The sequence below is a fragment of the Vipera ursinii genome (assembly GCF_947247035.1).
Source record: "Vipera ursinii genome assembly, chromosome: Z".
Lineage (NCBI taxonomy): Eukaryota > Metazoa > Chordata > Lepidosauria > Squamata > Viperidae > Vipera > Vipera ursinii.
In genome coordinates, this window is record NC_139517.1 from 107548066 (window position 1) to 107575530 (window position 27465).

Here is a 27465-nt window from a genome sequence, read left to right on the forward strand (position 1 = left end):
GTGACCTTGGAGATGCTGCAACAGTCATAAGGGTGAAAAACAGTCATAAGTCACTTTTTCCAGTGCCATTGTAACTTTGAACGGTCACTAAATGAACTGTTGCAAGTCAAGGACTAATAAGGTATTAAAAACACAGGTTCAACTTTCAGAGGTGTCCTTAAAGAAATCACTCTGTTCGAGACAGAACAACCCTATCTCAGTGGCTATACTTGTAAAATTTAATTTATGCTGCCTTGAGCTCTGGCAGCACATGTAAAACAATAATATAAATGGTATTATCAATTATACTTAAGCATTACATTACTATTGTACAAGAAATGTGCACAGTTCTTTCTTTAGTAATTCTGAAAGAATTATGTCCTACATAGAGGAAATAGTACATAACTAGAACTGAATGCCTTATAGTAGTGATTTAGGAAGTATATACAAAAAACAACTTTTGTTTCTTGGTCTATTATTATGGGAAAAGAAACAAGTTATTACTATAATTGTAGATATTTTTTATCCAAAGAGAGACATAAGCAATACCTCCCAGTTTGTTTCTACATACATTATATATCTGATTTCAATTTGAAATTCATTTATAAAGGATATAAAATCAAAGAATAAAAATAAATGTACATAGAGTGGAAAATTATCATTACTAATTATTCACAGTATCTTAAATATCATATTACGGTGCATTCAGAAAGTATTCATATCCCTTTCACTTTTGTCAATTTTGTTATGCCACCTGATTCTACAGTTGTTGAAATTCATTTTTTTCTCATTAATCTACACTCAGTACCCCAAAATGAGAAAGTAAAAACAGAATTTTAGAAATGTCTATAAGTTTATAAAAAGAAAAAACTGAAATATCATATTGGCATAATTATTCAAACCCTTTCCATCAACACTTGAAATTTAGCTGAGATGCCTCCCATTTTTCTTACTCGTTGACATGCTTCTCCACCTTGTTTGTAGTCGAGCTGTGATAAATTAAATTGATTGGAGATGATTTGGAAAGGCACACACCTCTCTATAGAAGGCCTCACAGCTGACAATGCATACTGTAGCAGAGCAAAAGTCATGAGTTCAAAGGAACTGCCAGTAGAGCTCAGAGACAGGATTACTGCAAGGCACAGATCTGGGGAAGGCTACAATAAAATTTCTGCTGCACTGAAGGTTCCTAAGAGCACAGAAACTTCATAATTCTCAAATGGAATATGTTTGGCACAACCAGCACTCTTCCAAGAGCTGGTTGCCTACACAAACTGAGAAATTGTGGGAGAAATTAGTAAGAGAGGTGACCAAGAACCTGATGGTCACTCTGACTGGGCTCCAGAGATCCTGTGTGGAGATGGGACACAATTCCAAAAGGACAACCATCATTGCAGCCCTCCACCGATCTGGACTTTATGGCAGAGTGGCTGGAGAGAAGTCTCTCCTCAGTGCAAAACATAAGAAAGCCTGCTTGAAGTTTGCAAAAAAGCCCTTGAAGGACTCTGAGATTGTGAAGAACTAGGTTCTCTGCCCTGATGAAACCAAGATTGAACTGTTTGGTCTAAATTCTAAACAGTATGTCTGAAAGAAAAAGGTACCACTCACCACCTGCCCAGTATCATCCCAACAGTGAAGCATGGTGATGGCAGCATCATGCTGTGGGGGTGTTTTTCAGCAGCAGGGACTGGGAGACTGCTCAGGGTTGGGGAAACCTGAATGGAGTAAAATGCAAGAATATTCTCAATGAAAACCTGTTCCATAGCGCTCAGGACCTTAGACTGAACCAAAGATTCACTTTCCAACATGACAATGATCTTAAGCACTCATCAAGACAACACAGGGGTGTCTTAGGGTCAACCCTGTGAATGTCCTATAGTGGCCCAGCCAGGGTTCTGATTTGAACTCTATTGAACATCTCTGGAGAGACCTGAAAATGGCTATCCAACCTGACTAAATTTGAGAGGATTTGCAAGGAAGAATAGCAGAAAATCCCCCAATCCAGGTGTATAAAGCTTGTCACATCATACCCCAAAAGACTTGAGGCTGTAATTGCTGCCCAAGGTGGTTCAACAAAGTATTGAGTGAAGGGTCTGAATACTTATGCCAATGTGATATTTTAGTAAATTTACAGACATTTCTAACCTCTTTTCACTTTGAAATTATAGGGTATATATATGAGTGTATATTAATGAAAAAGTGAATTTCAACAACTGTAGAATCAGGCTGCAGCATAACAAAATTGACAAAAGTGAAGGGGATCTGAATACTTTCTGAATGCATTGTAAATCTGGGCAAAGGCCCTTCTAGCTACAGTTGATTCCAGCAACTATCAAGCAGGAGCTGCAAATCCAGGAAAGCCCCCAAATTATGCACAAGGTCTGTCTGGGGGATTGTAGAATTGGAAATGACACTTTACCAGATTAATGGGAGCCAAAAATCCACGCCCACTTGATCTTGCCATGTTGAGTTGGAGCCACTTCCTCCAAGCACTGGATCAACATCTGAACACCAATGTCTGGATGGCCAGATAGGAGTTCTACTTCTCCATATCATACTGTTGGATTATCTCTCCCCAGCAGTTTCATGTAAATTTAAAAGGAGCCTAGGGGAAGGTTGAAAAGTATATGAAGGTTATCTAACACAGGTGGATCCAAAGATGGATTTTTGAAAAGGGACTCTATATGATCCTCAATCACGCTGAGTCCGCACAGGTGCTGTCTGATCAACGGCTGTGTGATCCAACTTCCTTGTGAAACCCAATCATGTCTGGTAGATTAACAGGCCCAACTCCCTGCAATGGAGGGGGGCAGTTGTGGAGAACTACAGGACCAAGAGGACAAAGAAGGTATGATTTTTCCATAACAACGGACCAATGTTAATGTCCTCCAATACAATGATCAAAATGTCATATGAATGTACATGAAGAGAAACTGCTATGATTTGTCACTGTAGGAATAAAACACTGGAATATTAAGGCCTTCAGTCTGATAGCCTGAATCATACATGTGTGATGTTCTGAATGCATTTTTGCTAAAGAGCACCACATTACAAGATACATGCTATTGGATCCTTGTGTCTCTGCAAAGTTGTTTAATGTGTGCAAGATCTTGGCAGATAGATTAAAGTACTGAATGATATTATTGAATAGTATTAAATATTTAATAGTTTCCAATACAGTTTCCATGAAGTTACTTTGAATTAACATTTTTCAAGATATCTGAAAAGAAACTTATTCTTAAATAAATTTAATAAACAATATTGTTTTGCTCTATTGTTCTTATAAATGATTTCCTAGGGATGATTCCATTTGCCTAATCTGCAGACCTACTATTTGGTTTTAGGAATTAGGTGATGATTTATTTTTACAAGTAATGGGATACTCTCTGCTTTTCTTGTTATTTGATTTCAGAAGCTATTGTTTACTATCGGCATATTTTAGCTAGCTTGTAAACATTGCCTTTAATTGTAAGCATATTAAAGGAAAATGTTTAATATAAAATTAAAAGTCCTTATTTTTTGTTGCAGATCGCTTTACACAGTACAGTGCTAAAAATCTTAGACAAGCCTGGAATAAGTAAGTCTTTCAATTAAGCCATTCTAGCTATATTGTTGATTTCTTGCTAATTAATTAGGAAGTACTTCTCATTTTACAACATTGTCTGTATTTTAATGCTGAATACTGTCCCAAGTTTAATTCAAATATTTAGCTTATAAAATTTCTCAACCAGTGGTTAACAAACGACAAAAAAAGTAGCTTGACATTTATAACTACCTAAAAATAACTTTTTTACATCTGAGTTTTTCTTTAGCTAAAAGTACAAGGCATGCATGGAATTAGTTTACTTCCACTGGTTGATATTCTTTTCAAGGAACAAATAAATGGTACTTCTATACAATACTATTTCTAGTCCCTAATCTCTTTATAATAGTTTGAAATAGTACTACTGCTTGTGCCTCTGAAAATTCAGCAGCCAGCATCATAAGCATCTACAAAAAACAAGCACCTGCAAAAAAGAATGGGTCATCTATCCAAGCTGGAGCCACTGAAAAGAATATGTAATATTATGTTCTATGTTCTTAGTACTTGGTGTGTGTACATGGCCCACATACTCTGCAGAGCTTCCTTATTGCAGAAAGAATTGGATTGCACCTGTCCTGGAGATAAATTTAAATGATGATCGATAACTGAAATCCAGGACTGCTTTGGACGTGCCATCAAAACTGTTAAAATGGAAATTATTTTTCATTGTTATATAAGTATTTATGAAATGTGTAAGGCAATGCATAATTGTATCTGCCTATTGCTAATTCTGCTTCTATTAAGTGATCAATATTATTTTTCTCTCCCAAATTTAGCATGATTGAGCCAGCTGATACTCATATGATATACTGGATCTGTACATTTAGGAGAGAGAAAAAGAGTGATTCAGAATATAAAACTGTATTAAATTAAACTGAAGGCTTCCCTGGTCTGTCAGAAAGGTTTCGATTGGATGCTTATTAGGAAGTCTACAGACACAACATGTGCTTATTAGGAAGTCTACAGACACAACATATGCTATATCCTCTAACTCAGGGATGTCAAACTCGCAAGTCACATGACGTGTCATAACATATCGCGACTTTTTTTCCATTGCCGGCAATGGGGTGGGCGCAGTTTTGGCATGACACATCCGGCCCACGGGCCAGCAGTTTGACACCCCTGCTCTAACTGATTCTTGTATAATTAATACTAATATAGAGTGAGTATATAGTGTCTCTGACGTGTGTGTGTGTGTGTGTGTGAGAGAGAGAGAGAGAGAGTATTGGTATTCTTAGCCTCAATGAATTTGTCTTATCCTTTTGTAAAATTATCCAGTTTGGTAGACAATAATCACAAAACTAGTACTGTGAAATATTCCAGTTTAACTGTGAAATGTCAGTTGCTTTCACAGGAAAGGAAGATGAATAAAATGCCTCATTACACATTTTTAGTGTTGGGTAATAAAGATTTTTTACAATCCTGGTATCTGAATTTTCTAAATGTTTTAGATATTTTTTGCTATCTTAGAATTGGTTGAATTATATACAAACCAAATATTCTCATTTATCATATGAGATAACCTTAAAAGGAAGAATGTACATAGTTACACTGAATAGCATCCTAATAATTTCCTTAAAAGGTAAAGTAAATTAATACCTTTCAGATGATAAGTAATTATCAAAACTTCCACATTTACATTACAGTTTTACCTAAACTGAATATGTGGAGAGACACCCAAGGAAATTACATTATTATATATTTCAGTATGCTGGTCTATACTGTTTTTTTTTGGTTTTAGATAATATAAATGAAACTTTCTATATCCCAAATTATTGCAGTTGGTAACTTGGGAGATGCACTATAACCTAGAATGTCTTGGGCCATTTTATGTTTATCTGATGTCTTTTTCTGTAATGAAAAACAGTTTCTGCTAATGATATTGTTGCCATACTTTTCTTTGTAACACAAAGTTTGCTCTAGAACTATTTTGATGTTGAGCTAGTAAACTGTTAGCAGTTCTAATTGATTTGTAAAAAAAAGTATCACTTTAATTCTAAAGTCATCTATCCCATGAATTTCAAGAATATTGTACAATGTATTTGTATAGATACATGTATATCTGTGGTGTGTATGCTTTGTAGGTTTTGCCTGTCAAAACTAGTCATTAATATAGACATCTTCTAATTACAGGTTTAACAATGTATGTCATAGATGTCAAATTCCGGCCTGAGGGCCGGACGCATCATGCAGAAGCCCCGCCCACCCCATTGCCGGCAATGGCAAAACTGTCCCGATACGTTGTGCGGCGTCACATGACATCACTAGTTTGACATGGCTGTATGCCATAATTCTACTAAGAGTTTTACTGATAAGTTCTTGGTAACAATGGCTTAAGGCTGGACTATTACTATACATATATGGTCTTCCTTTGAAACTATAATTGGTTCAAAGTGAGAGTTGCCACAGCCTTGTATCACTGACTGTATGGTCATTGCATACAAATAATTTTTAGTACATTTCAAAGTGCTTATTTTAATGTAAAAATCTTAAATGGCTTGGGTTGCAGATACCTTCAGTCTCTAGCCAACGGAATATATCCATCCTATATATTTAAACAAATGGAAAATGCTTTAAGTTTTATTCTCTTTAAAGATTTTGAAGGTATATCCAGAAATAGAACTTCTAAGTATTGCTTAAAATGCTCTTCTGCCAGAAATGCAGATGGCTCTGATTTTTTTATATTTTACGAAGACAGTTAAAGGTATTTGCTTTGTAAGGCTTTCAAGATTTAATGGTTGGCTCACATATCATTATTTGGTATAGTTTCAGTTTTGTTTTGCTTAGAATGGCTTCATTATTTTATTTTTTATGAATATACACTACTGGGAGTTTTTCAAAGACAACAAATATAGATCATGTAAATAAATAAGATGGGTGTGAACAGCTTTGGGGTGTCATATTTCTGGAAATATGCTTTTGCAAGCAAAAGCATACAGCGCATTATAAATACCTTTGATCTTTGGGCATGGTTCTGTTGTACTCATAATCAAGGCCTTTCAAAAAAATATTTATTACAGTCAAAGACAATTAAAAATATTAAGAGAGTATCTAGTTAAGATTCTAGATATAGGTATAGATCTAAATAATGACAAATAACAAAACAAATAAAATCTGTTAAAATCATAATCTGGCACCTATTTATCAATTTATTATTTATTAGTTAAATTTATATACCGCCCTATTCCCGTAGGACTCAGGGCGGTTTACAGGGAAAATTAAAATACATAGCATACAAAATTAAAATCAGTTAAAACTATTAATTAAATTAGAGTCCCTGAAGTTAAACTAAAACCCAATTAAATTAAATTAAATTAAAACCCCTCAGTCTGGGCCAAACAGCTCGAAGAACAGGGTTTTCAAGCCCCGGCGAAATGAGCGAAGGTCGGGGGCAGTCCTGAGTTCTGTGGGAAGTTGATTCCATAGGGCCGGCACACCCACAGAGAATGCCCTTCCCCTGGGAATAACCCACCGGCATTCCTTAACCAGCAGTACCCTGAGAAGGCCCTCCCTGTGGGAGCGCACAGGATGATGGAAAGTTGATGCCGGCAGCAGGTGTTCCCTTAGATAATCCGGACCCAAGCCATTTAGGGCTTTATAGGTCATTACCAGCACCTTGAATCTCACCCGGAGGGCAACCGGAAGCCAATGCAGCTCACAGAGAAGATGTGTTACACGGGAGTATCAGGAAACTCCCATAACAACTCGCGTGGCTGCATTTTGCACCAGTTGAAGCCTCCGAGTGGTCCTCAAGGGCAGTTCCGTGTAGAGAGCGTTGCAGTAGTCTAGTAGGTCATGAGCGCATGGGTGACTGTGCGTAGGGCATCTCGGTCCAGATAGGGCAGCAACTGGCGCACCAGACGAAGCTGGGCAAAAGCCCCCCTGGTCACAGGTCCTATATGGTCTTCAAAATTGAGCTGTGAATCCAAGAGGACGCCCAAGTTGCGAGCCCTATCGACGGGGTAACACCTCACCCCCCATCATTAATGATGGAACGGCCTGGCTAACCCGAGATGCCGGTATGCAGAGCCACTCAGTCTTGGCAGGATTGAGACAAAGCCTGTTTCTCCCCATCCAAACCCGGACCGCCTCCAGGCAACGGGACATCATGTCAAGTGCACCACGGGGTTGGTTCGGGGTGGAAAGAAAAAGTTGGGTATCATCAGCGTACTGATGATACCCCACCCCGAAACCACGAATGAGCTCGCCCAGTGGTTTCATGTAGATGTTGAACAGGAGGGGAGAGAGGACTGACCCCTGAGGCACTCCACAAACGAGAGATCTCGGGGCGGACCTCTGCCCTCCCGTCAACACTGACTGTGAGCAGCCCAGGAGGTAGGAGGAGAACCACCGTAAAACAGTGCCTCCCACTCCCAACCCCCTGAGACGCCGCAGTAGGATACCATGGTCGATGGTATCGAAAGCCACTGAGAGGTCTAAAAGGACTAGGACAGAGGAACATCCCCTGTCCCGAGCCCGCCAGAGATCATTCACCAGTGTGACCAATGCCGTCTCCGTGCTGTACCCAGGCCTGAAACCTGATTGGTACGGGTCAAGATAATCAGTTTCCTCCAGGAACAGAGGAAGCTGATGCGCTACCACACTCTCAACAACCTTCGCCAAAAAGCGAAGGTTGGAGACCGGATGGTAGTTATTTAAAACAGCCGGGTCCAGGGCAGGCTTCTTGAGGAGGGGTCTCACCACCGCCTCCTTCAAGGCGGCGGGAAAGATACCCTCCTTCAAGGAAGCAGATATTACTGCCTGGAACCAGCCTCGTGTCTCCTCCCAGGCCGCATAAACCAGCCAGGAGGGGCATGGGTCCAGTAAACAAGTGGTGGAGCTCAGTCTCTTCATGATCCTGTCCATGTCATCGGGGGAAACGGGGTCGAACTCAGTCCAGATAACATGCTCAAGACTGCTTGATTCCTCCATGTCAGACTCTGCCCAGTCAGAGTCCAAACCAGTCTGGATCTGTCCACCAGATGATGACTAAACTCAGCCCGCCCCTGTAAGGGTTCCTCCCTCGTCTCCCGATCAAGGAGAGAGTGAATCACCCTAAACAGGGCGGCTGGGTGATTATCTGCGGACGCGATGAGGGCAGCGAAGTAATTAGATTGCACTTAAACAAGAGCACGGCCTAAGCTATATTGTAATATTAATCCTTATATTGTAAAAGTCTATAGTTACTAGGCACTAAAATACAACAAAGTAATAACATCAAAAGATTTGGTGCATTAATTGTATAAAACAGTTACAACGGATTATTCATCAAATTCCAGAAATCTTTAGTGCTGCTGTGCAGAATCTAGCTATCTGCATTATGTGACATCTTAAGCAACCACTGAACTTAAACAGTATAGGAACAATGAGGATACCTAATAATTATTGGGAAAATAAATTTTGTTTAAATGTCTATAAAAAAGAGCAGTGAAAAAGGATATATCCAAAGGTTTCCACCTCTCCAGAATCACAGGGACAGTCTTTCAGCCAATGGTATCTTTATATTTGCCATCCAGGAGCTGGAGTGTGTGTGTGTGTGTTTGTGTGTGTGTGTGTGTGTGTGTGTGTGTGTGTGTGTGTGTGTGTAAATTAATTTTACTTATTCACATCTTCAATTACTCTTCTTCAATTTCTTGAAGTATAGCATATTAAATATTGAATTATTATCTCACAGTCACTTAGATAAATCTTTGTGCTTTCCATTAAAATAAATTATATCAAATTTAAAATAATACTTTGGACACTTGGGGGAGCACTTGTGTTAGCTGAATAACAGTTAACAAAATAATCTCAGTTGAAATCATTAACAATATTGCTATTTTCATTTCAGTGATAAAAAACAGTCATCTCAGACATATATAATTATTTTCATTTAATTATTATATAATATATACTATATCTTAAGTTAAACCCAGAGTTTTACCTTCTAAGGATCAGGAACCACATTCCAACTTTCAATTTCTACCTCCAATTTAGGAGTTCTCCTGGGAGCTATGGAATTGACTTCCTAAATTTTCCTTTCTTCTTTATGCAGTACCTTTCAGCATATCTCTTCTGGCTGGCATTAATGCAGGGTTTCCTATTACATCCTAACTGGTGAATTATATTCTCAGTATATAATAAATAGGGAACAAACACCACATTGATGATGTTACCTAGTTTGGTTATGCAAACAACCAACCAAGCTCAGGAAATGTCAAAGACTCTACAAATGTATTCTCAATGTTTTATGAATCTGGTTTATTATTTTGTTTAGTGAGATTAAAATAGAATTCCTTATTTTGGGAATAGAAATAGCAGAAACACTATTTTGGTACAAGCCAGGAATAAACTGAACCAGTATTTTAAGCAGTTTCAGAGATGGTACAACAAGGTCTGAACACTAATTGGTAGGATTAATTTTTGGTATTTTGCATTAAAATAACAGACTGAATGTTCTCTATGACCAATCTTATTTAATATTATCTCCCTAATGGTTTTTTCCTCATATGCATGATATCCTTAACCATCCCTCTTGTTTTAGCATCATCACTGCAATATGTTCATGTACTATTTAGCCATTTTGTCTAGGTTATTACTAAAAATACCAATAAAACTAAATAATACTAATTCTACAACATACATAACACAATATATCTCATCTGCATAATGATGCCAAAAGATATGTCATCATTTTGGCTTATACCAGATGCCTATGAATATAGTTTATATTCCCCATTCAGTCAATTTGAAGTACTCAGTAAAAGCAATTTATAAAGGAAATTTTGATGGTAGAATAAAACCCCAAAGCACTTTTATAAAGTATTTATTTTTGGTAACAGTTATATTGGTTAGTGTGTCTTGCCAAAAAGTGCTGTTTCTCTTGCCACAGCATTCAGATAGACCAGGTTGCTCATTCAGCAGTATAATGTGAATAAAGCAATTTACTAGAGTATTGGTGCACCTGTCATTGCTGGAGGGCAAATAGGCGAGCGATTCCAAGGGGAACTGATTTTTTTTTCTTTTAGGCACTGTGTCAATTTCATATCCTAAGGCTACAAATCTGATTTGTAAGTGGTTATATTCCTGGTTGTATTGGACTTTAAAATACCATTTTTATAATCATAAGAGGGACATGTGTTTGAAAAAACATCCCTATAAATTCATCACGTTTTTATAGAAAATATTCTAATTTTCACAGAGTTATACAAGGTCAGTATAGCTGTGATCACAGCTATGATCACAGGGCATTCAAATTGGACAAAAACTATAATATTACAGTATCATTAGTAAAGTATAATTTTAGGAAGTCAATTATTTCTCTGAATATCATGTCTAAGTAGCAGTATTTGCCTAACTGAAGTGGGTTTAAAAAAATTATAAACATTTTATTAATTTTATAATTTTACAATCATGAATACTTAATAAACAACATGTTGTCTGGGACCATTGGTAATTCAATGGTATATATTAACTTTCTCAGTCTACTTCCAATACTACACCATCCAGTGCTCCTTTGATCCTCTCTTCTTCTGGTGGTATGCATTTTTGCACACTGGGCAAATACAATTTTTGTTACTGTTAATACATATACAATTAAATATAGACATTTTCATCATATCTTTATGGTATTGTACATAATATCAATATTGTAGTCTATAATATCTTTTCTAGCCAAAAAGTATCTCAATTGCATTTGCACTTAAAATCCATTTGTTCCATCAGTATCCTATTTTTCCCGCTTTTTAAAAAAAAACAACCCATCAATGTTCAAAATATCTCTATTGCTTATAATTTTCTCATAATATATTATATTTGGGTAACCAAAAGCCTCCCTTATTCAAACCTTTTTAGAATTTTCATATTTCCCATCTCATAACAAGATATAATCTAGTTAGAAATCCTATCCTTCTAGTTATAATAATACTTTTATTTCTAACAGTTATTTATTTTCTTAATCATATTCAAACATCTGTTAAATAATATAATATCCCATCTCTATTGCTTATAGTTTTCTCATAGTAAATTTTCTTTGGGTAACCAAAGGTTTCCCTTATTCAGATCCTCTTGGCATTTTCATATTTCCCTTCTCATACCAAAATATAGTATTTTAACTCCATATCTTATCTTTCTAGTTATAATAATACTTTTATTTCTAACAATTATCTGTTCTCTGAGCCTTCTATTTTCTAGTTTACTGGTTCCTTCTTTGTAATCATTTTATTGGTCTTTATAGTCCAATCTATTTTGAGATTTTAAAAATTTCAGTCAATTATCATTTGAAGTCCAAATTAGCCAGACAGCCAGTCAGTCTATCTTTAGGCCTCCCCTAAAGAAATATAAGGGGATGCGGTGGCTCAGTGGGTTAGGACGCTGAGCTTGTCGATCAGAAGGTCGGCAGTTTGGCGGGTTGAATCCCGAGTGCCGCGTAACAGAGTGAGCGCCTGTTACTCGTCCCAGCTTCTGCCAACCTAGCAGTTCGAAAGCACGTAAAAATGCAAGTAGAAAAATAGGGACGGGAAGGTAACAGCGCTCCGTGTGCCTTTGGCGTCTAGTCATGCTGGCCACATGACCACGGAGACGTCCTCAGACAAGCGCTGGCTCTTCGGCTTTGAAACGGAGATGAGCACCGGCCCCTAGAGTCAGAAACGACTAGCACACATGTGCGGGGGAACCTTTACCTTTACCTTTTTAAAGAAATATAAGCAAAGTCCGGGTTTTTCTCTCTAATGAAAAACATATCCTTTCTGTTCAGTGAGAAAAGAAGCAAAAGTTATTCATCAATCAAAAGTTTTTAATCCAAAGTGTCCCATCTCCTCGATCAGTCATGCCTGTTTCTTCTACAGGGGAATAGTTCCACGACACAGCTCTAAAAAGTCAGTATTTATATTCATAATCCAAGCAGGCCAATTTCAAAATAGTTTATCGTCTTTGCCATGCAGATAAGCAGCCCAAGTGTTTTTTTTCCTTCTCCAGCTGCAATCTTGAAAAGCGAAAGTTTCCAAGGACACCCAAAGTCTTATCTGAGCCTATGCTTCAGGCCAAATTTCCTTTAAGCATAATAAATTGTAGTGCCGTGTTTCGTCACTAGATGTTAACGCCTTCTTCCAGCTTCAAACTTATATTGCAAACTTTTCAAGTCTCTTTTCTAAAAAGTCTCAAAAGCACTTTTAGTCCCAATTTCAAGGCTATATATTGATTCCAAATTAACCTTATAATTTTCTCGGTTTCCCCCCAAGCAGTTAGTTCACTGCTTTTTTTTTCCTGAGGGAATGGAGTGGAAATTCTCTTTCCCTCTCTTATTGGGGAGGATTCTTTGCTTTGGGCGGTTTTTTCCAGGAAAAAGTCTTAAAGTTATAAAGAGAGGATATAGTCTCACCCTGTTTCATCCATGTTGCTTGTTAGTGCTTATTTCCTTCTGTTGTCAGCAGCTTCTGGCTACACAAATGTAGCCAGTCTTTCCCCCACCGGTTTGGAGGGCTTCCCTGGATCAAACGGAAGGGCTCCCACCCATCTGTGATTAACGAGTCCTCTCAGGGGTGACTTTCTACTTTTTTTAGGTTCCCCAGCAGGGCAAAATCAAACATAGAAGATGGAGCCCCGTCTTCCTGTTCCATTACACTGCGACGTCAAACCAGAAGTCCGTTTTTTAAAAAAAATATTAAAATAGTTCACATAACCAAAATATTTTTGCTTAATTTCTTGGTAGTAGAAAATGATGTATACTCAGAGGGTTTTTTTTAGTTTCTTAGGTAAATTAATTACTCTTTTTTTAAAAAAAATACTGTTCAGAAAGCAATAGATGGACATTAATATTTATAGACCCCTGATTAATACAGGATATTTATAATTATGTAGCTGCATTCAAATGTGGAGAGCATCTTACATATTTATTAAAAAATGTTAATAGAACTTGGATGGAATATGCTATGTCAGGTAGTGATATTACAGGGTATATATTAATGTACTTTTCTTTTATTCTTCCCAATCAATGCACTTTATTCATTAATATGTTTTGACAGAAAAGAAATAGAAAAGATTAATGTGGTAGGGACAAGGAGTGCTGTGAGGTATGACAGATTTGAATACATTGCTGGAACATTTAAATTTAATAGTGATGGATGATTACTGACTTCAGTGACAGGGAAGTGAATTAATGGCCACAAGTCCTTACTTACATTGTGGTAAAGTTAAATCATTTCTAGTTCTGAACGTCAACGCTGGAGGCAAGAAATGAGATTTATGAATAGCAAAATTTCTTTAGTTAGAGGTGATTTTAAAAATCAAACTTTTGGGAACTTAAAATACAGTTTTTCATTTAGAATATGTTAATAGTAAATATTTGCTAAATATATTAGCAATGTGTAAGCCTCCCAGAATCATTTGATTGAGTTGGGCGATTATAGAAATTAAATGAATGAACGAGTGAGTGATTGAATAAATTTGAATGTGATTCAGCATTTATTTGCTGTGGAAATAATAGGCTACAAAATGACACCTCGAGTAATTATTTTACTTCTATTTATTTTCTAAAGATGTTCTTATCAGTTTGCTGAGATAGAAAAGAAGGACTTTTTAAAGTAGTGTCCTGGTTAAAAGTCTTGTAACCTCAAAGGATCAAAAACATCTAATTAAAAGCAACCATAAAGTTGTAGTGTCTGTTAAACAATATTCAAAGTTAGACCACAGTCTTCAAATATGCTTTGAATCCTGAACATTCTCATTTTGAAAATTCAGTTGTTACAAGAACTATTTTTTCTTACCTAGTAATGAATAATATTAAATAAATTTAGAGAATATAACTGATTAATATACAAACTGAAATCTATAAATGCCAAGTGGTGACATGCAAAATACTATAATTAAAATATCTAGAAGAGCATATTTCCCATTATCTGAAGATTTAAAATAAGGTAGTCTAGTCCTGATGAATAATAATAAATAATAATAAACCTTTATTGTCAAAGTACAACATGTGTACATTGAGATTAGCTGAGCCTCCCCCCGTGCTCTCTCCCCCCAACGCACAGTGACAACAAACCCTCCATCCTACCACACCATGTGAACCAACTACACCACACACCGGCCTCCCAAGTCAATTCTGCATAAGATTATGTCCCATTTAAAAGCCTAACAGCCCACGGATAAAAGCTATTTTTCAGCCTGTTCGTATGGCTGGCTATATTCCTATATCTCCTACCAGATGGTAGGAAAGAGATACCGTCCAGGGTGTGAGTCATCCCTGAGAATCTTCCTCACTCTTCCAAGGCAACAAGCCCTGGCGATGTCATCCAGTGGTGTCAGGGAACAGCCCACAATGTCTTGTGCTGTGCTCACTACCCTCTGTAATACTTTCCTGTCCGCGGCTGTCAGACCAGCATACCAAACCACAATACCATACGAGGGGACGCTCTCTATAGTAGACCGGTAAAATAGGGTCATTAGCTGTTGTTCTACCCTGTTCTTCTGCAAGACCCTAAGAAAGTGAAGCCTCTGTTAGGCCTTTCTAGCCACCTGGGTTGTGTTAACTTGCCAGGTGAGATCTTCACAGAGATAGACTCCCAGAAATTTAAAGGCGGAAACTCTCTCTACACAGTCCTCCCCAATGTAAAGTGGGGCAGGTTCCTCCTTTTTTCTCCGGACGTCTAACACCATCTCTTTCATCTTGCCGATGTTTAGGTGCACGTTGTTACTACACCATATGGATAGTTTTTGTACCTCCGCCCTATATGCTGTCTCATCCCCACCTGTAATAAGACCCACCACAGTTGTATCATCTGTGAACTTGATTATCGCAGTGGATGGGTTAGATGATACACAATCATAAGTGTGTAAAGAGTACAGGTAGGGACACAGCCCTGTGGTGTGCCGGTGCAAAGCTTCAGGGGGGTGGACAAAGCAGACCCGACCTTCACTGTTGGTAACCGATCCCTAAGAAAGTCTTGAATCCAATCGCAGATGGCGGGGGAGAATTTCAAGTCAGTCAGCTTCTCGATGAGAATGCTCGGCAAAATGGTGTTGAAAGCTGAGCTGTAGTCAACAAAAAGCATCCTGACATAACTTCCAGGTTTCTCGAGATGACTTGCTACAGAGTGTAAAGCAGTAGCTATGGCATCGTCTGTCGACCTATTTCCCCTGTAGGCAAATTGATGTTTATCAAAGTCCAGTGGGAGGCATGTCCTAAGATGTTGGAGAACCAATCTTTCGAAGCATTTCATGACTACAGACGTTAATGCAATAGGTCTGTAGTCATTCAGGCACTCAACTGCAGTTTTCTTGGGGACTGGGACAATGGTAGCTGCTATCAAGCACGATGGTACACATGCCGTTTGCAAGGAGATGTTAAAAATCCTTGTCAGGACCCCTGCTAACTGATTGGCACAATTCCTGACCACTATCCCCAGCACCCCATCTGGGCCTGTGGCTTTGCTGGGATTCACAGCCTTCAATACAGCTCTCACTGTAAAATTACATGTAAAATATGCCTCAATATTTTATTTTATTTTTATTTTTCTATCTTCATTACTTCACAGTGAAGTATAATGAACACGGTGGCAAATATTCATAATATTATTCTTTTCCCTCACAGCTCTGAGATGTAGGTGTTTTTGACAATTTGTTTTTACAAATTCCAGCAATCACAACTGGAACAGTATAGAATATTGATAAAATATATCAGAATGAAAAGGGGCAAAAATGGAGAAAATACTAATAGAATACCACAAATCCCCTCCCAAATTTTCAGCTGAATTATAATTTTAATGTAAGTTAATGCATATATATTAGTAAATATTTAGAGTGACACAATATTAACTTAATTTATATTATTTTAATAAAATTGAATTTGTTGCCTCATCCCAATTTGTTATTTTTGTCTTACTTCATTCATTTTTATAAATTTGACTTTGGCATGCCAGTCTTTCATGAGAGTGAATTCTCATACAGGTGAGGAGGCTTCTGTTGTGTAAATATTGTTCAAGATGTGAGCCCAGATGCAACAGTGTGCATTCCACCTCCACAATGAGTGCAGGAGAAAGTAAATACGATATTAACTACTTTAAATGAAATATATAAGCTACATATTAGAAAATGAAGTTATTAGGAATGTTGTGCTGTCACCCTAAACATTTTTCTAATAAGTCTATTCACAGTTCAGAGAGACTTTTTTTCTTGTTCGTTTGTTTGTTTCAAGTCTGGCTTGTTGCTTCAGAGTTCTGACAACAATACTTTGCATTTTTATCTTGACATTTTGTTTTTTCTGTAAAAAAAAAAGTCAAGCTAAACATGCATATGTGGCTAACTCACTCCTCAGGGAACTTCTGTCTCACCAGAATGTGTGCTTTGGGCTATTCTATGCGTAGTTTTATATGGTGCCTGTTGATGGCTGGCCAATAAGTCGTTAGCTGTTGTTTTCTTGTACTGCCAAGTCTTTGGCTCCTGATTACGTGATAACCTGGCAGTAAATTAGCACTACTGTTGACGGACAAGAGGCCCATTTTCTCAGGCTTCAGTCATTTATCTGGCTATTTTTGTACCTGTTTGCACAATAGCCTTAGTAGTTGTGAAATTGAATATATGTCCTTGTTCATTGCAATGTGAGGCTACCAATGAATTTGGATCTCCTCTATGACCGCTTGCTTGTGTTCTTGCAGTCCGGTGGCTAGCTTCCTCCCCTCTGTTCTACATAATCACAGGGCAATCCATGCAGGGTTATCTAACAGATTACATTAGAAGTATCTCTCACCTCCAAGCGATCTGTGTAATACATGATTTGTCCTTGTATGGTAGCCTCTGGGCAGTGTGCATTGCCCACTTGCATGCTGATTTACCATCAGCTTAATAAGTACTCAGGAGCCAAGGACTTGGCAGCACAAGAAAACAACAGCTAACAACTTACTGGCCAGCCATCAACACCCTAATAACAACCAAAAAGCCACAGGCAACCAGGCACCATATAAATACCACATAAATGCTATGCATAGAATAGCCAAAGCACACATTCTGGTGAGAGAGAAGTTCCTAACGATGGCCTCCAGCATGAGTCAGAAAGCTCAGAAGTTTAAACTTTTGATCCCGGTGACTGATCTAGATTGCAACATTATCCTGGGACAGGTATATCTGCCTTCATTTGTGTAGGTCCATAATGTTGGCTTGAACTCAAAGAAAATATTTAATTGAGCCCAATCCTTTATTTGCTTACACTAATGGACAGAATCTTGCCAAACTAAAGCTATAACTTTCTAACTTACTAGAGGTATCCTGAGAGATTCTAGGGCATGGCTACCCTGAACCTCTTCTCCCCTATTCACCCAGCTTGGGACTACACAATCTCTTCATTTGAGCCTCTCTCTGGAAAAAACTGTATGGTGCCAAAACTCTAAATGCACGCATGCACACACATGCATGTGTGTGTGTGTGTGTGTGTGTGTGTGTGTGTGTGTGTGTGTGCGCGCATGCACACACACAGCTTCTCCAGGTGCACATTCCATCACAATAAGCATAATAGTTGTGTATAGACTCCATATAATAGCTGTTTTATAAGGTGAGCCTCAGTCAATGTTATTTCCTGTCACCCACCTCTCTTACTTACACACAGATCTTGTTTTCTGGCCTTATTTATCCCCTCTATTCTTATTTTCAGAGGTCAGAATCCAGTACCCACTTCCACAAATCTTATTGAACTCAGTTACTGTGAAACATATCATTTTATCTTTTCCTAGTCACATGAGAAAAAGAACATCCCATCTCTTTGAACAAGCTGGCCTGGCCTGATGGAATAGGGTTGGATTTTATAAATGGATTTTAACTGTTAATCTGTATTAATTTATTATGGGCACTGTTTAATTACTTTTTAATAATTTTTAATTTTTGTATCTTGTTTTTATGTATTGTCCTGTTCACCGCCCTGAGTCCTTCGGGAGAAGGGCGGTATAGAAATTAAATTAATAAATAAATAATAAATAAATAACATGTATCCAGCTGTAAGAATTCAGGGAGACATGGTGGGTAGAAATCTCTGCTCATGATTTTGGTTGTCCCTATTGATACTTCCTTGGCCATTATTGGAACCTTAATCAATTAAGGGAATATCTGAAAATGAATGGGGAAGTGGGGAGGTAATGAGAAAGGAGGTTGAGCGTGAAAAACAGTTCAAGTATAGAAGAGAAATAATATGGCTTTGGACTAGAAAGGAATGCAGAAAAATAAGTAAGAGGTAGAAGTGGGGAGGATGGAGGTTAATAGGAAGGAAAAATAAGGATGCTAAAGGATTTTGGAGGGGAGAGAAGTGCTTAAGACTAGATATTGAGAAGAAAAGAAACAATAAAGCTTAGCAATTGAGAAGGCAGAGAAAGTGAAGATGAATGAGCTGTGAGAGAAAAAGATTAGACTGGACAGCAACATACTGTTCAGGCCCAGGTACATGGAAGGGAGTTTGTAAGCAGTGTTTTTTAAGTAGTTTTTATTCCAGTCTGGGATTTGGGACGAAGAATTTTCTGGAACAAATTAAATATATTATTTAAAAAGGATCCTGCTCTTAAATTTACTAAGAGCTTTGTTCGTCAACATTTGCAGCACAGCATTCACTAGTATCAGTTTTCATTTTCTTGAAGTACTTATTAAGCTATCAAGAGTTCATATCTGGCAGCATGTGAGCAGCATTTCAAATTGGGAGTAAGGATAGCAAAAAATGGTATCTATAGCCTCTAGTTATTACCTTTAGGCTTAGTCACAATGGCCAGAAATAAGTAAGGAAGTTCCTTCACTGCAAATATGTTGTCAGAAACCAGTTTGGTTTTTTTAAAAAAATAATAATGAATCTGCCCTTGTGAATATTGTGTGGCTAAGATCCTAAATATACTATACTTGTATTCAGACATTTTGATGGAATCGTGAAATGATTTGCTGAATCAGACCAAAAGCTTATTCAGTGCAGAATCCTGTTTTCTATTGTTAATTAAATGCATAGAAATGTTGTCAGAATGTCTCTGACAAATAGTTTAGAAATCCTTTTCTAATCTAGTTGTCAGAGACATTCAAAAATATTCTACCTCCAATTCTGAAGACACCAGCAAACTTCTCATAACAAAAATGTATGTATTTCTTTGTACTTGGAGAGACTTCAAAATAATAGAGCACTATTAGATACCATACCAAGTATAAATTTTTTGCTAATTACTTCTAAAAATTGGAACAGGGAACCCCATTGCTAAAAGGTGCAGTCATAAGGTCATGGTCCCATGGCTATGCTGACATGTGACAGCAGTTCTGGTAGTCTCAAGTTTGTATTAGGTGAATCCTGCATAGTCATGTTTGCCATTTATGGGCTTCTGTTAACTTCCCATTGACTTTGCTTGTTGAAAGCCAGTAGCATAGGTTATTAATGGCAATCACATGACCACAGGATGCTGTGATCTCATATTTGCAAGAAGATTACGAAGCGCCTGAATCATCATCATAGGGATGCTACTACAGTCTCAATTACGACAATTCATCTTAAGTCCCTCACATTCAGCACCGTTGTAACATTGAATAGTCACTGTTAATTAAGGATTACTTACACTGCATATTCTGACCAAATCAGAATATGTTTAACTTTAGTCAAACATTTTATGTTGGAAGCTTGGTTATTCATTTAACACTAGGGATGTTTGATCTCTCCAGTAAAGAAAAAAATGTTTTGCTGAATAAGAAGATGATACGTTGTGGATTATTTTCAGAGACTTTTACTTGATTTTTAAATCAGAAGTAGTGGGTTAATAATTGTTTTTAAATAGTCAAGTCTTAATTTTGAAAGTAAATCGGAGGTCTTCACTATTTAACAATTGATATATCCTTAGTCCAGAACTACATCGTACATGATAACATCTGCCTTTCCTTTGTTTATTGGGACAGCCATTGTGTTCTTTACTAAATAATTATATTTTTCAGTCGGAAGACATTCAGATACAGGTAGTCCTTGAACTATAACTATTTCTTCAGCAGCCATTTAAAATTACAATTGTGCTGAATGAATGATGGTTACAACTGGTCCTTGAAGTTCCAGCCATCTCAATAACCCCGCAGTCATTACTATCTAGACACTTATCAATTTATGACAAGTTGGTTTCTTGCAAAAATGCCAAAAATTGTAGTCATGTGACCACAGGATGCTGCAAACAGCTATAAATGCAGGCTGTTGCCAAGTGCCAAAATACGATCATATAAATGTGGGGGAGGGGGCAAGTCATCAGAACTTTGAAACCAGGTCATAAGTAACTTTGGCAAGGTCCATCATACACTTGGACCAGTCACTAAGCATCCAGTCATAAGTTGTATTTGTACTTGTAGCTTGGTATCATCATGCTGGTCAAAGTTCATAATAAAAATGTTTATATTTCAGTTCCAGTTGCATCAGAATTATATCCTTTGTTTTCATATAACAATGTTACTGGAAATGATAAATTTAATGCTTGATTTTTAAGTAATTATTTTCTTAGTAAATTATTATTGAATATTAATCTCTATATTTGGGAAGTCTTGATGCTTAAAGTTATCCAGCCACATTTGACTGGATTTGGCTTACCTAAATCATACAGATTTTCCAAGTTACTTTAGATTAAATCAATATTATTTTATGAGATACTATACATACACATTTGAATATTTTTTCCTCCTAGAGCCTACCAACTATGCTTTTGTGAGAATTTTATGTACTGACATTTTACTAGTGCCCTTTGCTGGGGTTCCTTGTCTCTCTACACCCCTGATATTGTGACAACATTATAGAAGACTGTCTATAAGAGACAGAGTAAACGTGGCTTATTTCACACCTCTTGCTGGAAAAAAAATCCCCACAGAGGTGAAAAGGGGAAAACAAGATCTTCCCTGTTGCCCATTACACAGTTTAAAAAAAAAAGAATTTCAGCTGGTGGGCAAAAAACAAAAACAAAAAACAAAACCATCACCCAGCAAATGGAGAACAATAAGAGTTTCTCAGACTGCTTTATGGCAGCTGGAGTAATTAAAAATCTGGTGCATGACAGATTCATATATTGTTGTTGTTAGTTGCGAAGTCGTGTCCAACCCATTGCGACCCCATGGACAATGTTCCTCCAGGCCTTCCTGTCCTCTACCATCTTCTGGAGTCCATTTAGGCTCACACCTACTGCTTCAGCCACCTCATTCTCTGTCGTCCCCTTCTTCTCTTCTCCCCAAACTTTCCCAGCATTAGGCTCTTCTCCAGTGAGTCCTTCCTTCTCATTAGGTGGCCAAAGTATTTGAGTTTCAACTTCAGGATGTGGCCTTCTAAAGAGCAGTCAGGGTTGATCTCCTCTAGGACTGACCAGTTTGATCGCCTTGGAGTCTTCTCCAGCACTATAGTTCAAAGGCCTCAATTCTTTGGCACTCAGCCTTTCTTATGGTCAAACATTCACAGCCATACATTGCAACTGGGAAGACCATAGCCATGACTATACGTACTTTTGTTGGCAGGGTGATGTCTCTGCTTTTTAGTGTGCTGTCTAGATTTGCTATGGCTTTCCTCCCCAGGAGCAAACGTCTTAATTTCTTGGCTGCAGTAGCCATCTGTGGTGATCTTGGAGCCCAGGAAAATAAAATCTGTCACTACCTCCATTTCTTCCCCATCTATTTCCCAGGAATTGAGAGGGCCGGATGCCATGATCTTGGTTTTCGTAATGTTTAGTTTCAAGCCAACTTTTGCACCTTCCTTCTTTACCCGCAACAAGAGGCTCTTTAGTTCTTCTTCACTTTCTGCCATTAGAGTGGTATCATCTGCATACCTTAGGTTGTTGATATTTCTCCCAGCAATTTTAATTCCAACTTTTGATTCATCTAGCCCTGCCTTTCTCATGATGAGCTCTGCATATAAATTAAACAGGCAGGGCGACAGTATACAGCCTTGCCGGACTCCTTTCCCAATTTTGAACCAATTCATGGTTCCGTGTCCAGTTCTCACTGTTGCTTCTTGACCCGCATATAGGTTTCTCAAGAGACCAATAAGATGGTCTGGTACTCCCATCTCTTTAAGAACTTGCCACAGTTTGCTGTGATCCACACAGTCAAAGCCTTTAGCATAGTCAATAAAGCAGAAGTAGATGTTTTTCTGGAACTCCCTAGCTTTCTCCATGATCCAGCGTATGTTGGCAATTTGATCTCTAGTTCCTCTGCCTCTTCGAAATCCTTCCTGTACTTCTGGTAGTTCTCGATCCACATACTGCTGGAGTCTAGCTTGTAGGATTTTAAGCATAACTTTACTAGCATGTGAAATGAGTGCAATGGTGTGACAGTTTGAACATTCTTTGGCACTGCCTTTCTTTGGAATTGGAATGTAAACTGATCTTTTCCAATCCTGTAGCCACTGTTGAGTTTTCCAAATTTGCTGGCAAATTGAGTGTAGCACTTCTACTGCATCATCTTTTAAGATTTTGAATTGCTCAGCTGGAATACTATCACCTCCACTAGCTTTGTTGTTGCTCAGCTTTCCTAAGGCCCACTTCACTTCACATTCTAGGATGTCTGGCTCGAGGTCAGGGACCACCTCATCGTGGTTATCAGGGACATTAAGCTCGTTCTCGTATAGTGCTTCTGTGTAATTTTGCCACCTCTTCTTATTCTCTTCTGCCTCTGTTAGGTCCCTGCCATTTTGGTCCTTTATCATGCCCATCTTTGCATGAAACATTCCCTTCATCTCTCCAGTTTTCTTGAAGAGATCTCTGGTCCTCCATATTCTATTGTTTTCTTCTATTTCTTTGCACTGTTCATTTAAGAAGGCATTCTTATCTCTTCTAGCTATTCTCTGGAATTCTACATTCAATTGGGCGTATCTTTCTTTTTCTCCCTTGCCTTTCGCTTCCCTCCTTTCCTCAGCTATTTGCAAAGCTTCCTCAGACAGCCATTTTGCTTTCTTGCATTTCTTTTTCTTTGGGATGGCTTTAGTTGCTACCTCTTGTACAGTGTTGGGGAACCTCTGTCCATAGTTCTTCAAGCACTCTGTCTATCAGATCTAATTCCTTAAATCTATTTGTCACCTCTACTGTATATTCATCAGGGATATGATTTAGTTCATACCTGAGTGGCCTACTGCTTTTCCCTACTTTCTTCAGTTTAAGCCTAAATTTTGCAATGAGAAGCTCATGGTCTGAGCCACAGTCAGCTCCTGGTCTTGTTTTTACTGACTGTATAGAGCAGACATGCCAACCCCACGGCCCGGGGGCTGGATCCGGCCCGCAAAGTGGTTTCATGTGGCCCCTGAAGCCTTCCTGGAAACAGTGAGGGAACAGTCCTCGCTGCCTTGGCCCTTGCCCAGAGACCCTCCTTCTGCCAGAGACCCCCAGATCTGTCCCACTCCTGCCCAGGCCCCCATAGGCCCCCTTGATGCCAGTGATGTAGAGCTGGCCATGCCCACCCAGTAGGCCTTACGCACTCTAGCCACGCCCACCCAGTAGGCCACACCCACCCTGGCCATACCCACCCGGCCCCCCAAGGGCAACCACAATGCTGATGTGGCCCTCAATGAAATTGAGTTTGACACCCTTGGTATAGAGCTTCTCCATCTTTGGCTGCAGAGCACATAGTCAATCTGATTTCTTTGTTGACTGGTTGGGGCATAGACCTAGACTACTGTGATATTGAATGGTTTGCCTTGGATTCGAACTGAGATCATTCTGTCATTTGGGGGATTGTATCCCAGTATTGCTTTTCCTACTCTTTTATTGACTATGAAGGCTACTCCATTTCTTCTGAGGGATTCTTGCCCGCAATAGTATTCCTGATGGTCATCTGAATTCACCCATTCCTGTCCTTTTTAGTTCGTTGATTCCTAAGATGTCGATGTTCAGTCTTGTCATCTCTTATTTGACCATGTGCAGCTTGCCTTGATTCATGGATCTTACATTTCAGGTTCCTATGGAGAAAAATCTTTACAGCATCGGACTTTCCTTTCATCACCAGATACATCCACAACTGAGCATCCTTTCGGCTTTGGCCCAGTCGCTTCATTCTTTCTGGCGCTACTAGTACTAGCCCTCTGCTCTTCCCCAGTAGCATATTGGACGCCTTCCGACCTGAGGGGCTCATCTTCCAGCGTCATATCGTTTTGCCTTTTGGTACTGTCCGTGGGGTTTTCATGGCAAAGATACTTCTCCAGTGGATCACATTTTGTCAGAACTCTCTGCTATGACCTATCCATCTTGGGTGGCCCTGCACGACATAGCTCATAGCTTCATTGAATTACGCAAGCCCCTTCACCACGACAAGGCAATAATCCATGAAAGGGTCAGATGTCCTACTTCATGTATTACTAGTTCCCAGAGATCAGTCTGTCGATGGGAGTGGTCTCATTATCTGAGCAAGCAAAGAATTATTCTTACATGAAGGTTGTAATACTATACTTAATTATCCAAAACAGTTGCATTAAGCTCAGTGAAATTCCTTTCCTAATAATTATTTTTAGAACTGGGTTGTAAATTATTTCTATGTTCCATTCTAAAAATGTCATTGTTTAGTCTCATTGTTTTCAGTAGAATGAGATGTAAGCTAATTTGATATAATTATAAATTTAGTTTATAATCATTATAAGAAATTTTGTATTACAGGTCTAATACAGTTTTATTATTAGTGGTCATGTTTCTCATAGTTTACCAGAGGTATACCTAAAATGCCTTTGAAGCATCCTGAAATATAAATTTTTATTTTACTTAATTTTATTTGGTAATAAAATAATAAAATATGGTCATGTATATGGACTTTAGTTAATGTTTCTGCTTTTCTTGGTCTCAGTGTTATATTGCATTAAAGAGTATATTTGTGAATGTGTATGTGTATGTACATTGGCTAATTTGAATCTGCCTTTATTATAGATTAAGCTACGTGGATCATGCAGAGGATCTGGCTTCCAAATTACTCCAATGTTTCCCCAAAAACAGATTGTCAGCACAGGCAGCTTTGAGCCATGAGTACTTCAGTGATCTTCCTCCACGGCTATGGGATCTAACTGATAGTGAGTATACCAAAACACCTATGTAACAAAAAAGTTTTCTATATGAAAGAGAAGGAGAGAGAGAGGGAGGTGGGGGGGAGAGAGAGAGAGAGGAGGAAAAATTGGTTTTTGTCTTTCTCTGTCGTTGAGCCTCTAAATAATTATCTTTATATTTGGTTATGCATGTGATTAAGAAAATTATATGAGATGCCATAAAGAGAAAAGGGGGGAATTTAAATTTACATATTTAGTGCTTTTTTACTTTATAGCCTGCAGTATTTTTAAGCAGCTTCAATATCCAAACAATACTCTAATGTTGGATTCTCAAACACTACTACTTTCCAAAATAACTAAGAAATGTAAAGCATAAATTAGGTTAATTTCTAAGATTATTCACTTATTTACTGAGATTGGTTTATTTTGCCTACCTGCCACCCCCAAAGTGAGATGGAATATTTGTTTTTGGTTTTTTTATACAAATTTTATTGATTTTCTGATATTACATTCACATATTTGAAAAGCAGTGTGGTGGCTGGGTAGTAGTACTTCAGTTACATACAGATATCATTAGTACAGATTTCAAATTGCTACCATAAATATTTTCTCTCCTTTTCCCTTCATATATACTGTCTATTTGTAAATTAAAAGACAAGTGTAATCCTATCCATCACATAGCAAATAACTTTCTTACATATATCCATAGTTTTTAGTTTTTGTTGTTGTTAGTTGCGAAGTCGTGTCCGACCCATCGCGACCCTACGGACAATGTTCCTCCAGGCCTTCCTGTCCTCTACCATCTTCTGTAGTCCATCTAAGCTCACGCCTACTGCTTCAATGACTCCATCCAGCCACCTCATTCTCTGTCGTCCCCTTCTTCTCTTGCCCTCAATCTTTCCCAGCATTAGGCTCTTCTCCAGTGAGTCCTTCATTCTCATTAGGTGGCCAAAGTATTTGAGTTTTAGCTTCAGGATCTGGCCTTCTAAAGAGCAGTCAGGGTTGATCTCCTCTAGGACTGACCGGTTTGATCGCCTTGCAGTCCAAGGAACTGGCAGGAGTCTTCTCCAGCACCACAGTTCAAAGGCTTCAATTCTTTGACGCTCAGCCTTTCTTATGGTCCAGCTTTCACTGCCATACATTGCAACTGGGAAGACCATAGCCTTGACTATACGCACTTTTGTTGACAGGGTGATGTCTCTGCTTTTTAGTGTGCTGTCTAGATTTGCCATGGCTTTCCTCCCCAGGAGCAAGCGTCTTTTAATTTCTTGGCTACAGTCCCCATCTGCAGTGATCTTGGAGCCCAGGAAAATAAAATCTGTCACTACCTCCATTTCTTCCCCATCTATTTGCCAGGAAGTTTTTAGTTTACACGTATTCTAATTGTTTTAACATACAATCTTTTAGACAATCAATGACCTAATAGATTTTTCAATTTTAATTTCCACTAACATTTAGATTTAACGTTTGATATTTATCATTCTCAAGATTTTTAGTATACTCCCAATTCATCTATCACCATTCCTCACAAAATCTAATATTCAAAATACACATCCCGTTTACTTAACTTCTCACCCTCTATGTCAACAAGTTAAGGATACAATATGATATCCTTCCTTTTTGCTAATTTTCAGTTGTTGTTTTTTTAAGTAGTAATCAAAAATTTTATTTCAATATTTAATGCTTCCTCTTAATATCTGCTATCTCTTGCTTAAACTGATAATTTTCATTTTTAACATTCCATCTAGACTTTCATCAATAAGTTTTTAGCTTATCTACATTATTCACATTTACATGACCTTTCTGCACAAATCAATATTCAAATTAGCTATTAGTATTTATACTGCTAAATTTTAATGAGCAATTTGTTTTCTTTAACTCAGTTCATAACAATGTCTTGTGTTCAATATATACATCTTACTCTGTTTCAGATTTCAATAAGATGGTCAAAACT

At 38.0% G+C, this 27465-nt stretch overlaps 1 protein-coding gene across 2 annotated transcripts in view; it reads left to right on the forward strand.

Moving 5' to 3' along the window:
* The window catches only part of CDK14 (cyclin dependent kinase 14), a 210777-nt gene extending 185176 nt beyond the window's left edge, over window positions 1–25601 (forward strand). For both annotated transcript variants that reach the window (XM_083376252.1, XM_083376251.1), the window contains 2 exons: window positions 3508–3556; window positions 25399–25601. In XM_083376252.1, the coding sequence (XP_083232378.1) occupies window positions 3508–3556; window positions 25399–25564 (215 nt within the window). In that variant the 3' untranslated portion in view covers window positions 25565–25601. The remainder of the gene's footprint in view (window positions 1–3507; window positions 3557–25398) is intronic.
* Window positions 25602–27465: the final 1864 nt, after the last annotated feature.